The 17,016-nt window shown below is 40.8% G+C and overlaps 1 protein-coding gene across 4 annotated transcripts; it reads right to left on the bottom strand.

Moving 5' to 3' along the window:
• Window positions 1-1,124: 1,124 nt before the first annotated feature.
• GHITM (growth hormone inducible transmembrane protein) lies at window positions 1,125-15,276 on the bottom strand. Of its 4 annotated transcripts, none has more exons than XM_061405522.1 (9): window positions 15,162-15,276; window positions 13,390-13,554; window positions 12,304-12,403; window positions 10,700-10,811; window positions 10,160-10,301; window positions 6,910-7,018; window positions 5,265-5,453; window positions 4,656-4,827; window positions 1,125-2,487 (listed from the first exon to the last, which is right to left on the bottom strand). In XM_061405522.1, the coding sequence occupies exons 2-9, from the start codon at window positions 13,516-13,518 to the stop codon at window positions 2,403-2,405; spliced, it is 1,038 nt and encodes a 345-aa protein (XP_061261506.1). In that variant the 5' UTR covers window positions 13,519-13,554; window positions 15,162-15,276; the 3' UTR covers window positions 1,125-2,402. The 4 variants fall into 4 exon arrangements, with proteins under 4 accessions (XP_061261506.1, XP_061261504.1, XP_061261505.1 ...); XM_061405520.1 differs by having other exon boundaries at window positions 15,076-15,190; XM_061405521.1 differs by lacking the exon at window positions 15,162-15,276 and adding an exon at window positions 14,926-15,017.
• Window positions 15,277-17,016: the final 1,740 nt, after the last annotated feature.

The following is a 17,016-nucleotide window of genomic DNA, read 5'->3' as shown; positions in this document are numbered from 1 at the left end:
ACTTATTATTGCCTCTCCTGGGTCCAGTTAGCACGGTGTCTGCTATATTCACGCCCTCTGAATGTTCATTAGATACCATTCTAAGCAAACAAATAGATCTTTATTACTTTGTGTGACTTTTTAAAATCATGTATCTCAGTTATCCATTAACACTGGATGTTTTAGAAAATGAGAAACATTTTTTTCCCCCTAAAGCTTGTCAATCAGTAGGTCTCCACTCTTCCCCGTGAGTCATGTGAAGAGAAAAAAAAACCCAGTGGTATTGTTAACAGGAGCCAGAGAACTAGAGATCTTCTATTATCATTTTAGACCTACTATTTTAATTTATAAGTATTCATATTTTATATCTCACTTTATATTGAAGTCTTCATTGTCTTATCTACAATAAAATGATCCCCACCCCGATTTTCTAGCTAAGCCTTTGCCTGACACCCAGTGTTGAGATACAGCATTTTGCATTGTGTATACCATGCAAACATAAGGATATAAACTGAATTCTAAAACATGACTGACAACAGGACCTGTAAGATTACATTTTAAGACGTAGACAAGGGAAAACAAATACAGATCTTTCTTAAGAAAAAAAAAAAACCCTTCAAAACCAGCCAGCAACAGCAGGTAAATCTCAGGCAGTGTTTACTAAGTGCCCGTACATTTCACCTTAACCCTATGAGGTAGTTCTGTTGTCATCTTCGTTTTACAGACGAGGCAATGGGGGGAGAGGTGAAATAATTTGCCTGCAGTCACAAAAGGAATAAACAGAAGAGCCAGAGTTCAAATAAATGCAGTTCTAGCTGGAAGTACCATGGTTATCATCATGACATACTGTAGCTCAGTGGTTAAGAATCCGGCTGCCCATGTAGGAAGACGCAGGTTTGATCCCTGGGTCAGGAAGATCCCCTGGAAAAGGAAATGGCAATCCACTCCAGTATTGCTGCTGGAAAATCCCACAGACAGCTGAGCCTGGTGACCTACAGTCCATGGGGTCACAAAGAGCTGGACATGATTTAGCGACTAAACAGCAACTACTACTCTACGTACTACGTCAGTGAGAGAGTCATGTGCTTTCTCAAACCCCTATTCGATGGGACGTATATGGTTCAGCTGGAAAAATTACAGACCAATCACCATCTGACTAGACCCTTTATTATTCAGAAATGAACATCCTGAAGTGAGGTGGTTAGAATAGTTTTTTTCTGGATTACTGTAATAAATATTTGTCGATACACCATCTCAATAATCATACACTTTTTTCATTCTTAAGAGCTTCCAGAAATAACTCTTCTGTATCAAAAAACTTACAAAGGACACAAGATAACAGTCTATGCGGAAGGAAAATCCTGGTGGGGGAAACTCTAATGAAGTGTTTTCTCCAATACATTTTTGATCAATACAGTTCAGGAAAAAAGCCTCACTTTGCCTTCCTTTTTGAATGCAAGAAATCAGATTAAAGGGAAAAACTTTCATAATCTCAAGTATAAATCATGAACAGGTTTTTCTGATAAAAGCTTTAAAGCTTGAAGAAATGAGAAAGACAAGCATGCATTTCTTTAAGCATCTCAATAAATTTGCAAAATTTTTCAGCAATTATGCACATATTGTTTCTATACTTAAAAATGCAGTAACATTCATGCTTTGAGTATTTTTTCCTGAGTGTTTTAAGGATACTTTGTTTCAGGTGATTCAAAAGTAAGACTTACAACATACACGTTATATAACAGGAATTCGCCATGTGGTTAGCATTTTGAACTCTGCTAACAGCGTGAGACAGCAGGCAGTCAAGCATGACCCCATCTGTACTGTAAGGAGCGCCTGGAGAACCCTCGATGTCTTTGTCACCTGCTCAGTGTGTCTGGCGGCTCTGCAGAGATGCAGCCATGCCTCGTCTGCTCATGTGCAGACTCCCTGGCTTGCCGCCGCCATCGCCTCAGTGCTGAGCATTCAAAGAAACACTGCAGGTGCCCTTTTGCTTCTCTCTGGTCCCTTCACCAAATCCTTTCATCACTTATGACATTACTTGTTAATATTCCACATTCCAAAAAGGAAACTGCAGGTACACAAGTTTGTGAACTTTCACTAAACCAAATAAATTTTAAAACAGATAAAACACTCAAATTCCTGAAAAACAAACCTTGGTTTTCACAATAATTTGAACATTGTAGAATTACTGAGACATAAGAATTGAAAATGCATGTGCTATCTGGAAGAGAACTACTGAATTTATTCTCCAGGAGAAAAACAGACCTGAAGCATCACATTACTGGAACGTTTGAAACACGATGACAAGTTCTTATCTTCTAAACTTCAACGAAAGCTGCTTGTACAAACTATTTAATGAATATCTGCCCCTATTAAACAAGCCAGATATCTGATGTATTGAGGATATCAGAAGCTGAGTCACTTCACTTCTTCCTGTTGCCTCCAGTTGCTAGAATAGTGGCAACACGCATAAATATGTTTAATGTATCCATGTAGATTCCCAGCATCCTAGAAAAGAAATTATGTCCATTAAATATGATGTAGTTCTTGTAACGATGACAAAAACTATTCCTTAATGAAGGACAGAAAGAGCAATACTGATTATGTGTCCTGCTGCTGCTAAGTCACTTCAGTCGTGTCCGACTCTGTGTGACCCCACAGACGGCAGCCCACCAGGCTCCCCGTCCCTGGGATTCTCCAGGCAAGAACACTGGAGTGGGTTGCCATTTCCTTTTCCAATGCATGGAAGTGAAAAGTGAAAGTGAAGTCGCTTAGTTGTGTCCAACTCTTAGCGACCCCATGGACTGCAGCCTACCAGGCTCCTCTGTCCATGGGATTTTCCAGGCAAGAGTACTGGAGTGGGGTGCCATTGCCTTCTCCAGAGATTATGTGTCCTAGGTATATGAAATGGAAATTTTAAAAAAGATGTCAACTAAAGAAATCCTGGGCTTCCCTGGTGGCTCAACGGTAAAGAATCTGTCTGCTAATGCAGGAGATGCGGGTTCGATCCTTGGGTCTGGAAGATTCCCTAGAGAAGGAAATGGCAATCCATTCCAGTGTTCTTGCCTGGGATATCCCAGGGAGAGAGGAGCCTGGCAGGCTATAGTTGGTGGGGCTGCAAAAGAGTCGGGACACTACTTAGGGACTAAACAACAAAAAAGGAAGTCCCAGACTAGCAAACTGTCAAGATTTTCTTTTGGCAGATTAATCTTTGTTTAAGGGCAGTTTTTAAAAAATCTTTATATTCTCTGGTACTCTGAGTACAGTTATTTTGTTAAAAAAAAAAGAAAGGGTGATAGACAATGAACTCATCAAAACAAGACCAAAGAGACACCTTACAAAAATGTGTCAGACACAAGCCTGGCGTTTTAAAGTGTACTTCCTCATTGCCTCCCTGCGTCACCTCCAAAGAAACCTGCTACAAATCTGTAAGCATTATAGGAACACTTAAAAAAAATCATTATATTAAGTTTTAAATAAAGAAAAATAGGTTACTTTTAGAAATGTCACAGACCCTGTGAAACTCATGGAAATTACTTAATTACTTTGGTGGAGACACCAAGGAAACGAAACAGCATCATTATACAACACTTAACATCAGCGTGTAAGCTGAATATTTCCAAAATGGAATTTTCAATTTTTAATAAAAAATTTAAAATTGAAGTGTTCTCAATTTTTAATAAAACTGGCTTTTCTATAAAAAATTAAGTCAATCATGCACACTCGCCAAAAACACTTGACTAATATATCTTTTCTTCACTTTTAAAGTCTGTTAAATATAAACTACAAAAATAATTTACCGACAAGAGTTTTATAAGGCTAACTAACAAAAGTAGGTACAATACTCTGAATGAACTGAATACACACCTAATTATCACACTTAGTTGCCATACAATCAAATGTTCCATGTACATATAGCTTACTAAGGACAGAGACCAGACCAAATGTTAATAGTAATAAAATACTAAAATTCAACAAAGTCATTGTTGGAGGCTGAACTCAAAAGATATGTTCAAGTCCTAATCTGTGTTATCCGTGAATGTGACCTTATTTTCGGGTCTTTGTGAATGTAATTAAGATGTGAATTAAGAAGAGGTAGGACTGGAGAAGGGTGAACCTTAGTCCAATATGGCATCATCATGAGAGACATAATACTCTGGGCAAGACTGACGGCAGGAGAAGGGGACGACAGAGGATGAGATGGCTGGATGGCATCACTGACTCAATGGACATGAGTTTGAGCAAGTTCTGGGAGCTGGTGGTGGACAGGGAAGCCTGGTGTGCTGCTGTCCACGGGGCTGCAAAGAGTTGGACACGACTGAATGACTGAACTGAACTGATGAGAGACAGAGATACAGGGAGAATATCACATGAACACAGGAGCAGAGGTCAGAGGGACAGAAGCTAAGGAATGCCAAGGATGGCTGGTCACGACAAGAAGCTAGGAGAGGCATGGACCAGATGCTCCTCTGGAACCCTCAGAACGCACCAGCCCTGATGATACCCTGGTGTCACACTTCTGGGCTCTGAAACAGAATAAACTTCTGTTGTTGTGAATCACCCAGTTTACATAATTGTTACAGCAGCCCTTGGAAACTAAGAGTCATAAAACAAAATAGGCCAAACCAATACAAACGTCCTTATGCAACGAAGAAAAGACATTCAAGGCTACTTACGAATTGATGGGATCGTATTTCTGAACTCCATACATTGGTACTACTTCTGCACGCTTGATTACTTTCTGTGTATCATATAGAAGAAACATGCTGAAAAGAACTAATCCACCATAAACCGCCACTGAGTACAGAGTGGCACCAGCCACAGTGGTAGGTGGAAGAAACATCGATCCTGAAATCAAAATGGGAAAAAAATTGTTTGAAAGGATTTTTCTGTAACTGGGATTTGTAATCAACATTACTCACAAAACTTTTTGTTTGGTATACTGCACAGGTAAGGAAACATTTGAGTAAGCGCACTAATTTTAAATACATTTAGTTCAAAAGCCATTGTACTCATTCCTGCAATGGGTCATCTGCCCACATAATAGGAAGGTTCCTGCATCAGAGCAATTTTCACATTCTCCAGACCAACTTTCTCATTTTAGATGTATTTGGTTAAACCAGTAATAATGGTCTGCCATTATGCCAAATGAGTAAATCCAGTCAAACTGGCATATATCTTTAAATCAACTTGAATGACACTGACTACATTCTCTCCATTAGAATACCAGGGTATGCTAGATGATTTCAGGACCAAGAACCAAGCGTCAAAGCATAGCGGCTTACCTAGTGAGGACACAAAGACGACACCGAGGCCCACACCCAGGGGGGCCCCCATGTTCAGAAACTTCTCACTGGGCGCACACATGGCCACGGTGGAGAGACCTCCCACGATGCCAGCCGTGTACCACGCAGCTCTGAGGAGAAGAGGCCCCCCTAGGATCGTCAGAGGAGCCACCACAGCACCCATTACACCTGGAGAAAGAGCAAGTGGGCACTTAAGCATTTACTACATAACCATCAAAAGGAAAATGCTTCTAACTAACCTGCCTTTTCAACAAATTAGAGCTTACTGTTAAACAATAGGACTACAAAGTTTTCTCCTTATTTAGCTAACAGTAGCCACAAAACTCCTAAGCTAAAACTTATACCTATCCAAATTCTAAATCACAACAGTAACACCATTTCTAGCCAAATAATCAATACTCACAAGTATAAACAGTAGTCTAGATTTTTAGTAGCTGTCAAATTCAATGTAGCTCACTATTTGGGTCTGAGTCTACCAAGTCTTCATAATAACACTCACATTTGGAAGAAATGAGATGAAGAAAAGGCTTAAAATAACTTTTTTTAAAAAGCAGCAAATGCATATTATGTTATAATTTTCTTCTTAAAAGCAGGATACTGGTATTAAAAGAAACACTGGGATCACTGCCCTCCCATCCACTAAAGTTCCGTCTTGTAAAGCTCCATGGAAAATACCTATGGTTGAATTACCTAAGACCTAATGGGACAGAGACCTGAAAGCCAAGGTTGGGAAGTCACGCTGTCTCATATACACCCAAAGACAGCACATGAATATAAATGATGTATTTCACACTGGAAATTCATCATATTGGGTGTCCAAAGCCTAATTTCCATGTACTAACCCCTGTTAAAAACATTTCAGTCTCTCTCCCTGGAAGTTTCATGGAAACGCTTATAGAATTTGTCTTATTTTGTGGCAGGGAACATGCATCTAAGAAGCGTTTTGGTTCTGTACCTGGCTGGCTCTTTGCTCAACCCAGAGGCAGATACTTGCCATGGAAAATACTTTATGTAAATAAGCATGTGCCATTCCATAATTAAGGAGACTATTACAAGTACCTCAAAGAATACTAAAACTGTTCCAGAATACCAGGGTTGGACAGCCTCTGCCTTGCCTACAGTAACTTTGTGTCAAGATCTATCTAAATATCGATCCAGCTAATGGTGTCACATTAGCTGTACTTCTGTACAGATCTTTTTGATTGTTTTCTTCCCTATATTCTACTGCAAAAACCTCTGCTCTTATTTTTACCTCCTCTGTCCCTGGTGGAGACCTTTAGTTTTTTATTTTCTGAAAGATACACAGTAAGAACAATTCTCAAGTGATGTGTACCAGACCTGAAATCTTTCTGGTATTAGACAAAATACATAAAAAGAAACCTCTGCCTTACCTAGACTATTACCAGAGAATAGTGTACCACTGGGACCGTCCATGGTCTCAGTATCAGAAACATTAACTTGCCAGAATGGAGCTCTGGCAATAATACAACCAGGAATAAGTGCAGGATAAGTGTTTAGTAGACCAGAGGCTTAATTAAACTGTGTGTGTATCATTTACGACCGTGAAGAGCCACCCAAAAAGGTAGTATTTAAGATTGTCTAACAACAATTTTAAACAACATACCAGAATGTAGTAACCAAGCAAGGTGCTTTGGGCCTGGACTCTGCTCGTATGATATTGACTGTACCAGCATTCCAGCTCCAATCATGGCTGCAAAGGTTGCACCAATGGTCTGAAAGACATGTATTACTAAGAAAAATGGATCCTCACACAACAACAAAGTAGAACCCACAAGTTCCAAGTTCAGTTAGTCCTTCCAATAGACTATGCTTAAAAAGATGAAGAATAAACAGAATCCTTTATTTTTCTAGCACATTAAAAGGCCTTGTGCTTACTTCAGTTTGATCAAATTAGCAAGAGTGCCCCCTACTGTCATACATAAGGTATTGCACACAACTTTAAGTAAATGAGTTTTTATTCTGGGCTTCCCTGGTGGTCCAGTGGTTAGGAATCCACCCTGCAATGCTAGGGGACACCTATTTATCCCTGGTCCGGGAGTGTCCCACATTCCACGAAGTAACTAGGCCTGTGCACCACAACTGCTGGGCCTGACAGAGTCCAGGAGCCACAACTACGAGCCCACACACCTAGAGCCTGTGCTCCGCAACAAGAGAAGCCACAGCAATGAGGTCACGCACCACAATGGAGAGAGGGCCCCACATGCCGCAGCTAGAGAGCCCACGTGCAGCAACAAGGACCCACCACAGTCAAACAAATAAATGTAAAAATAAATCTTTAAAAAAGTTTATTCTTGCTAGACAGAGGTGTAACAAAACCACTTTAAAAATCCCAGAACAATTATTTTAGATTATATTTATTTTGGCATAGCACTAACATTAAAAACAATTAGTGATGATATACCGATTAGAACATATATGGCACACTGCCTTAAACTTTATTCTCTAAATGAAAACTTGAAAAATAGGAGCACATGAAAAGATGAGAAATAAGAGTCTTCGCTTCTAACCTCCCAGTTTTTGGCTGAATTGGCCCTCATCCCTCTTCTTTGTCTATGTTAGATTTCCATTGTTATACATTTATATATTCTGTGTGCACAAAAAAGAAATGTTTGTAATGCAAGAAAGATGATGACCTTCAGGAAATTTAAGGCAGAAACTGCATACTTGCAGCCCTTTGGCAAGATTAGGCAGCAGACATTTTGTTTGGCCAACTATTCAAACAAACAAACAGAAGTGAATTCATTTAGTTGGGAAGGCTTTCTCTGCTGGCTCAGACGGTAAAGCATCTGCCTACAACGCGGGAGACCTGGGTTAGATCCCTGGGTCAGGAAGATCCCCTGGAGAAGGAAATGGCAACCCACTCCAGTATTCATGCCTGGAAAATCCCATGGACCGAGGAGCCTGGTGGGCTACAGTCCATGGGGTAGCTGAGTCAGACACGACTGAGCGACTTCACTTCACTTCTCTAGGTGCCAATAATCCCGTGTAACATACCAGGCCTGCCTCATTCATCTGCCTTATCTGCCTGAACCAAGGACATCTGAATGGTCAACCCCTGTGGTAAAGTCCAGGTAAGTGTAACAGCTGTTTCTGCTGAGAATGGGAAAGCCTTCACTCCTAATACAGATCAGCACACTGGATTCTACTCCAACATCTTCCAACGGAGAAACAATTACTAAAAGCTACTTCATGGATCTCTGCATTTTCAGGATATTTAACACAATTCTGTATTTTTCTTTTAAAATCCTTCATGACCCAGGTCCGTTTTTTGCCTTTTACCTTCCCATACTGTACACTTCAGCTACACTGAACTGGTATACTGCAAATACATCCCAGTTTCCTGCCTCTTTAATTCTGTTTATTGTGCCAAAAAATACCTGTCTTCCTATCTGGCTGACGTATTCAAGGATTCCTTCCTTGAGAAAGTTTTCTTAGTAGATACCATGGCTGTTATAAGCACTGTCAGATGTCTCTACTCTGTTTCAAAAGCAGAAACTTTGTGCTTGGTACTTTGACAGCATGCGTATGCCTGTCACCTTCCAAAGGCTTCTTCATCTCTGTAGCACCTGTCTGGCTTTCTAAACTATTTTACTTAAGCAGCCCTAACAGCAGGTGAGACTAATCTTATGCCTACAGGCACCTGAGAATATGGTTCAAGCACAAAACTTCCTTTAAGTCTTGTATTTTAGGGGTTAAAGTCTTTTGTGTATTTTAATCTTTCATGTTTGCTTTATTATAAAAGCACTGCTTTGAACTGTTTACCTCATTAAAACTGGCATACCTGATGAGAATGCAACAAGCTGATTGTGTGCCTTCGATAACCTCGAGGCTAGGAGACCCTTACACCCATCTGAGAAGCAAGACCCTAATACTCAAGCGTCCAAATGGCTAGATAACTGCACATGGGTCTCCTTTTGGAAAGTACAGTATAGTGGAAATATTACAGATTTGGAAGTCATGGGGATCTGGGTTGCCAAGAGAAAAATGGAAAGAATCAGTGGGGCAGTTGCCATGAGAAGCCTGTAAGTGTATTAGATAAACTTTCCCATCTCCCCTTCCTTTCCAGTCTCACACTACTGCTCTGGTTTGTGCTCTTACCATCCCTTGTTTCAGACCTCGAAGAGACACAGCTGGTACACTTGCTTCTCGTCTCTTCCACATCAGCTCTTAAAGCTCAAATACATATCATACTTTTGCTGTTTCAGTATCTGCAATGGCCTCTGTTAGGCACTCTGCTCAGCTTGGCAATCAAACACACCCTAATTGTGTCTTCTTTATACTCCAGACCTCAAACACTCAAAGTTCACTTGAATGGGATTATAAAGTCACTTGGAGTGACTACCTTCGCTCCTCTTTCCAAACTATTTTATACAACTGGACTGCTCTGTCCTCTGAACTGAAACTCTCATTGAATATAAAGCCTTATATAGGTTCAAGGAGAATTCAGAGTAACAGCAGCAGTATTATTCTACTCTTAGAGTAGCTTGGGTTTTTGTGACAGCTATTTTCCTTGATCTCTAAGATGGATTTTCATCTGCCTTATTTTTTAGTGAACTTCTAGAAAACAGAGCTGTGTTAAATCTGCTACTAGGTAAGTAGGATGTTCCCTGTAAGTTTAAGTTCCAACACCTTTACTGCTACTAAAATACATATTCAACATGGAATAATACCTGACTTGCCTAAGAATGTATATCCTACTTTGTTTCAGCTGCACCCACAATTCATATATTACCTGAACAAAAACATATTTAATATAGTAAGGTATTCTTTCCACTTAATACCCCTCCTCCAATAGTTTTCATCTAATCTTTTGCTATTTAGTGGCAAAGGAAAACAAAAACAAGCCGACTTACTATCCAAGAGCCTCTCATCATGAAGTTCATGAGAGCAGGAGTTCTGCTCACTGCCACAGCAGACAAAGCTGTTAAGCCAATACTTCCTGCTAAGTACATGTAAGTGGAATGAATTCTATCCTTCACATACTGAGGCCAAATTCTGTAAGAAACACAACATGGTTAATTTACAGGATTATGAATGTGAATCTTGGTTGAATCATTTACTGGCTGGGAGACCTGGATAATTGCTCCAAATTTTATCCCATTATCTAGGAGATAATGATGTGTATGTTGGAGTTATGATAAAAAGTACCAAAATGCATAGAAGCACTTGGCATACATACAAAACAACACATTTTCTCCTAGCTTAAACACATATGACTATGGTAAAGATTTCTATTTACTTTGAATAAATAGGTGCAAAGGAAATAGATTGTTTTTATTCATGTATATCTGCACACAGTTAGAACACTGGACATAAAAGATTCCAAAAGCGGCAAAAGATGAGAAGAAACCTGGAAGCTTTAAGGCTAACTTGTCTGGGAACAATTTACTTACACAGCTTTTTCAATAGCTCCGATCTCATTAGATATTCCCAATCCATAGTAGCACAAAGCTCCAAGACCAACTGCAGCCCCTCCAGCAATAAACCATCTTCCCATCTGATCAACTGCAGAACACAGGAGGAGATGCACAGTAATTGTTGTCTTGACTAACATGATCAGACTTAATTAATCTGTAATTTCACTCTAACAAAATTTGAGGACACAGTGTTATCTGCAGATGTAGGGGTACTTCTGTGATACACACTATTTTATTCATAAGAGATGTATATCCTCATGGCACTCTTAGAAAGTAAAGATGAGCACATTTTCAGTCAAATGTTATACAGTGCTATTAACAAAGATGATCAAGAACAAAAGAACCAAAGTAAAATGTCATTAGTGTTTATGCAGCTGAATCAAGGGAGAGGGTGCTCTTGTTTTCAAGAGTACTGAGAAAGAAACAATTTATCAACTCTTAACTGGATGGAGATATTGACAAAAAGCCTCTTACTCCCTTTAGTCAAAGTCTGTTCACTAACAATGTTACTATGGACTGAGATGACTCCTATAATTTGGTTTCTAGGGCCAACTGACCAATAGAAATGCCCTGAGGAACGCCACGTAGGGCTCTCTCCCATTTGTATACAGATGGTCCCCAACTTAAGATTTTTCAACTTTACAAAGATGCAAAACCAATATGCATTCAAGTAGAAACTGCACTTTAAATTTTTAATGTGAGTCTTTTCCTGGGTTAATAGTTCCCTGTGATGCAGGGCCGTGACAGGAAGCCACAGTGCCCAGCCAGCCAGCTGACTGTGCGGGCAAACCACCCACACACTTATAACCATTCTGTGCTCATTCAACAAGTTTTTCACCTTCAGGATTCAACAAATAACAGGGAAGAGTCAACACTTTATAAAACAGTTTTGCCCAACTTTAGGCAAATGTTATATATTCTCAACACATTTAAGGTAGGCTAGGCTGAGCTATGTATGATATTCTCAAGGTTAGGTATATTAAGTGTATCCTGAACTTATCCTCAACTTATGATGGGTTTATCAGGATGTAACCCCATTTTAAGTCAGGGAAGATAGGTATTAACCTTTTGCAAGGGTGTTAAGTAGAGTTCTTTGACTTTGGGTAGATGACCAATCAAGATTCTGAGGTTGCAAAGCTGAAAGTCAAGCTGTGAACTAAGCTGACTTCATTAAGGTATTGCTTCCTGAGAGGCCCTAAATGGGCCCTTCTTGAACAACCAGGTTTTTATTAACACCTATGTTTTGGTGATTTACTCTTGGCCTGAAACATATACAAATATTATGTCTGAGTAAGAGTCTACACAACTTCAAATGAACTTCATTAACAGAGTGTAACTTTCAGATTATAGCATAATAACTAATAATCCTTAAAAAAAAAAAAGGTGAAAGTACAATTTTTTTCTGGAAGAAATCTGACTGGGAACCACTGAGCCCAGAGCCAAGTAGCAATCTTTCCAGGGTCATCAGATCCCTGAGGATGACTGCCCTTCTCACAAGATGCACATACACACAAGTTTGCACACATTTTAAGGAGGTTGTTCAGGGGCCTCTTAAGAGTTTACTAAAGGTTGCCACCTACTTTTAAATATTTTTTCCACCGATGGTTCCAAAGCTGCCTCCTTGAGTTCTTGGGTTGTTTTTCCACGTCGAATCCCAATTCTTGTCTTGGTAGCATATTCCTGACATAAATGAAAACAAAGACACATACCACCCATATATAAAAGAATGTTAACAATAAAACAGAGGGTGGATCTCGACACTCTAGATAACTCTGTAAAAAGTAGCTTGATACTTTCTATGTGTGTAACTTCACTATGAAGGTTAGCTAATCTTTAAAAAATTAAATTAGACCCTACCTGTACTCTAGCTTTGAAGTGACTCACTAATTCATTACAATATAACTTCTGAGTTCAAGTTTCAGAATTACTTATTTCATAAACTATAAATTTTATTTATACCTCTAGACTTATCATTTTAAACACTAACTTTTAAAAGATATGCATTCAATAAGCATTAACTACAGTTCTCTTCTGGGAAATGGGCTCAATTTTTCCCTCAACACAAAGCCAAATGGAGAGAGGACTTCTACCTGTATTTCAGCTTTTTCAACAGTGAAACAGTTAATTTTAAGAAGAAAAAAGTTGTCCCTCTTAGCTTCTGTACATTTCCATCTACCTCACATTTAAAAATTTATACTCCTAATCTGAATGCTAGAGCAGAAATCTAGTATAAAAGGAACGGGTTTCTCTTTAACGTGACAGATTTTATTTTACCACTCTCTAAGCAAGAGCTGAAATGACATGGTTAGCAATTGGTCAGCCAGTAATATTCCCAGGGTCTTAAGCTTTTGACAATAGGATCCACGATTTCTTTGTTGAACCATACAGCTCTCAATCCTTCACAAATTACTCTAAATTCTCTGAATGAGAAACTCCAAGAGCTGTAAGTAAAGGACAAGTTATAGGGGTTCTTTTTCATATGCGATAAGGACGGAACAGAATGCTAAGAAGCCAATAGGGAGACAGTGCTGATTTGGGGCTTTTTCAGGGTTGTTTCAGTTAATCACTAATGATAGAGTCGGGAGCTTCATGCTTTGTCCAAAAAAAAAAAAAAAAAGGCCCAGGAGCATAGAGACAGACAGACAATACAAAAACATTATCTTTACCCTGCTGGGTGTTAAAAGCCATTGATTCTTTGTGATGGAATTCTTCACAGCGGGGGAGGCCTTGGTGAAAGCTGGGTGGAAAACCCTAGAAGGCAGTGCTCGGAGACACACAAGTCTTGCGGCCAGCATGGTGGTGCACCAGGTTTACCAAGCAGATCTGAAACGCTAGAAACAGACAAAAAATAACCCATTAACCAACTGAAGGAAGGACGTAGAAGAGATAAAAGCCAGTCACTTCCTAGTGGAAAAGATCAAGAGATGTTTTAAAATGATAATAAATACTCTGCTTGTTTCTTGTTAGTTCAAGAAACCCATCTCACAAAAAGTTTGAGATAGATCACCAAAATGGGCTTAAATCTCAACAGGAACAGTAGCAAAAGAAATAACTTGTTTGAGTTATGTGGCTAACAGAGAATTAAAAGGGTGTGTGATGGATTTTATAAACGTGGTTTTGGCTGAAGATTTATACCAGTATTCAGCGGGAAATTATAAAAGAGAGCTAATAACAACTTTGAGCAGAGGAAAAATGTCATCCAAACAAGAAATGATTAACTTTTCAAGGTCATATTACTTTTTAAGGCTATACAAACCATCCGTGGAAACCAAACATGCCAAGTGTTGTTGTTTAGTTGGTTAAGTCCAAGGGACTCTTTTCAACCCCATGGACTGCAGCATGCCAGGCTCCTCTGTCCTGGATTTCCCAGGCAAGAATACTGGAGTAGGCCGCCGTATCTTTCTCCAGAGGATCTTCCCCACCCAGAGACTGAGCCTGAGGTTCCTGCATTGGTAGGCAGATATTTCATCACTGAGCCACCTGGGAAGCCCATGCCAAGTATTACTTCCCTTGGAAACAAAACATAAAAATATTCAAGGTACTAAAACCACCTGGGATATATCTTAAAAATGTAGATTTCTAGGTCTAACTCCTGTTCTAATGATTTAACCCCTAGAAGACAGCTAAGAATCCTTGCTTTTAAATATATAAATATATTTCCAGATCTGTCACGGGATCTGCGAGGTGCACAACTCTGACAAATATCCTTTGGGAAAACACCATGTCATTCTAGCACTTTCACGCCATTACATCATCTCAGGCTAAAGCTGCTATGCCTCTCAGTCCTCAACACACCTACGGAGGCACGCCAGTTCAGCGGCCTCCAAGATGGCAATTCTGCTTCTACCGTAAGAAAAAAGTGGCCTCGGGCACAGGTTTGTTCTCTGAAACTCAGGTGCCTTAGCTACAGAATGGGTAATGTTACCGAGCCCTTACGCTTCCGTGCACATTCATGAGCTCCGGCGCTTGGTCATCAAAGAAAATTCACCCTTACCACAACACTCGGAAGAGAGCCGGGCAGCAAAACTCGCACCACTCTACAACACAGCAGACTCGGGATCCCCTTATCTACTAGGGCGGCGGCTGGGCCGCCCGGCCGCGAAGATGAATCAGCACCTCGCTGCCCAAGAAGAGGGCAGAGAGGACGAGCCCCTGCCCGCCTATCCCAGGTCCCGCAGCAGCCACCCCCTCCACAGGGTCACCTGCAGGAGAAAACTGACGGGCCGCCAGGCCGTGACGCAGTCTGCAGCGCCGCAGCTTCCGACCTTCCCCACACGTCGGCAGCGGCCCCAGAGGGCCGACAGTCAGTAGTGCAGAGTACCGCGGTACCTGCAGGCCCGGGGGAGCCGTACCTCAGTCCCTGGACACCTCAAGCGCGCAGTTCCCCTTCCGGGCCGGTGAAACTCAAGCACCCAAACCTCCCGCTCCCTCCGCCCACCTCTTACTGACGGTGCGCGCAGTCTCTTTAGCTCACGGCGTGACGCAGCATCCGGAGAAGCTGCAAACCCTACGACGGACAGCCAATCATGAGCGGAGCCCTAACGGAAGGGTGGGCATAGTAGGGAGGAGGGCTTCCGGGTTAGGGGGCGGGGCCAGTGGAGCTCTGTTGAGGGCGTCACAGACAACGTCCATTGTGGGTGTGGGCAGCGAAGGCGTTTAAGCCGTCTTTGCGGAGGACCGCGGAACGTTCTTTCGTTCTTGTCTTAACGGCAGGAATTACAGAAATTATGATCTGATCTGATCTGATTTTAAAATTGAAAGAGGATAGTATGAGAATATTATTCTTTCGCCGCGTTTCTTTCCCCTTGTTGCGTTTTTGCGCCTTCTCAAGAACGTATTGCGACATAGTGTGCCAAATTGGGTTCAAACCGGAACCAACCGGTGTCTTGGGTACGAGGTGAAAAGTGCAAAAGGGTGTGAGTTACACAAGGTCGGAGAGCGGACAGGCAGATTTTTAGAAGTTTATTTCATTGTTTAGTGACATACCCACGACATATGTTCAAGGTTCAGCGAATACTTGAATAATAGGTTGGTACAACAGGCTCTGCCTCTTATGCAGGGTTGTTCTGAGAACTGCTCCTATTCAGATAATTTGTAAATTGAAAAACCTTTTTTTGGTTACGCGAGGAAGACTTTTTTCTCCTAGCCTGTTTACTCATTAAATATTTACTGAGGCTAACTTTGTACCAAGCTCTGTACTAGGGATACATACAAATAAAAGATAACATTGTACCGTTTTGGCAAAACAAAGGTACTATGGCGTTTACTCTGCTGGAGACGAAAAATTGACAAAATATTTGTTAGTGATAAGTACTAAGAAGTACCAGGTTCCCTGGTAGCTCAGACAGTAAAGCGTCTGCCTACAATGCGGGAGACCAGGGTTCGATCCCTGGGTCCGATCCCTGGGCCAGGAAGATCCCCTAGAGAAGGAAATGGCAACGCACTCCAGTACTCTTGCCTGGAAAATCCCATGGACTGAGGAGCCTGGTAGACTACAGTCCATAGGGTCGCAAAGAGTTGGACACGACCGAGCAACTTCACTAAGAAGAAAAAGCTGCGTGAAACACTAGAGGGGCGGTATTTCGATAAAGGTGATTTAACAACATGTAAAATTTATGAACCTTATCTAAGCTATTGTTAATTGTGATTTATGATAATTCTCTAACCATGTAAATCTTGACACACAGATTTGCATTTTATGTGGGTAATAAAACTGGCAGCTCACACACAGTTCTTGTTTCTTTACCCTGAAAATGGCAGGAAAATACTGTAGAGAAAGCTGTCACTTGAGGTTATGAACAGATCATGAATAATCTTCAGGCTAGTATTGTTTCCAAAGATGTTAAGTGTTTTAAGGAAGGCGAGTTACCTAGGCACATCACTGGGAAGATGTGCTTAGTGTGGAGTGGGAGAGGTTTCATTGACTTAGAAACCAGTTAGGAATCTATTGCAATTGTTAAGCAAAAAGGGACCGACGTTGGAATTAAGGCAGTAGAGCGACAGAGGGGGTTTATGACAGAGGTAAAAAAGTAAGGAGGAATTTACAGGTTTTAATGACTGATTGAATGTAGCTGATAAGGATGAGGGAGGCACTCAACATAATCCCTCTGTACTGAATGGAGTGAGATCGGCTGGATAATTGCACCATTAATTTAGAGGCAGGATACAGGAAGAGCTACAAATGTGGGGGAAGTAGATAAAGCTCAGTATGAAGTGTTCCATTGTAAGTTCTCTGAGTCTAAGACCTTGGCACTGTAGGACAGATAACAGAAAAAGTCATTAATCACTAATCC

Source organism: Bos javanicus, chromosome 28, assembly GCF_032452875.1.
Source record: "Bos javanicus breed banteng chromosome 28, ARS-OSU_banteng_1.0, whole genome shotgun sequence".
Classification (NCBI taxonomy): domain Eukaryota; kingdom Metazoa; phylum Chordata; class Mammalia; order Artiodactyla; family Bovidae; genus Bos; species Bos javanicus.
This window is presented reverse-complemented; position numbering and strand designations above follow the sequence as displayed.

Coding starts and splice junctions, on each gene's coding strand:
- GHITM (XM_061405522.1), bottom strand. CDS start 13,518: ATGCTGGCCGCAAGACTTGTGTGTCTCCGAGCACTGCCTTCTAGGGTT. Junction 10,302..10,699: donor GGAGCTATTGAAAAAGCTGT/GTAAGTAAATTG, acceptor TGTTTCTTACAG/AATTTGGCCTCAGTATGTGA. Junction 7,019..10,159: donor TGATGAGAGGCTCTTGGATA/GTAAGTCGGCTT, acceptor CATGTCTTTCAG/ACCATTGGTGCAACCTTTGC.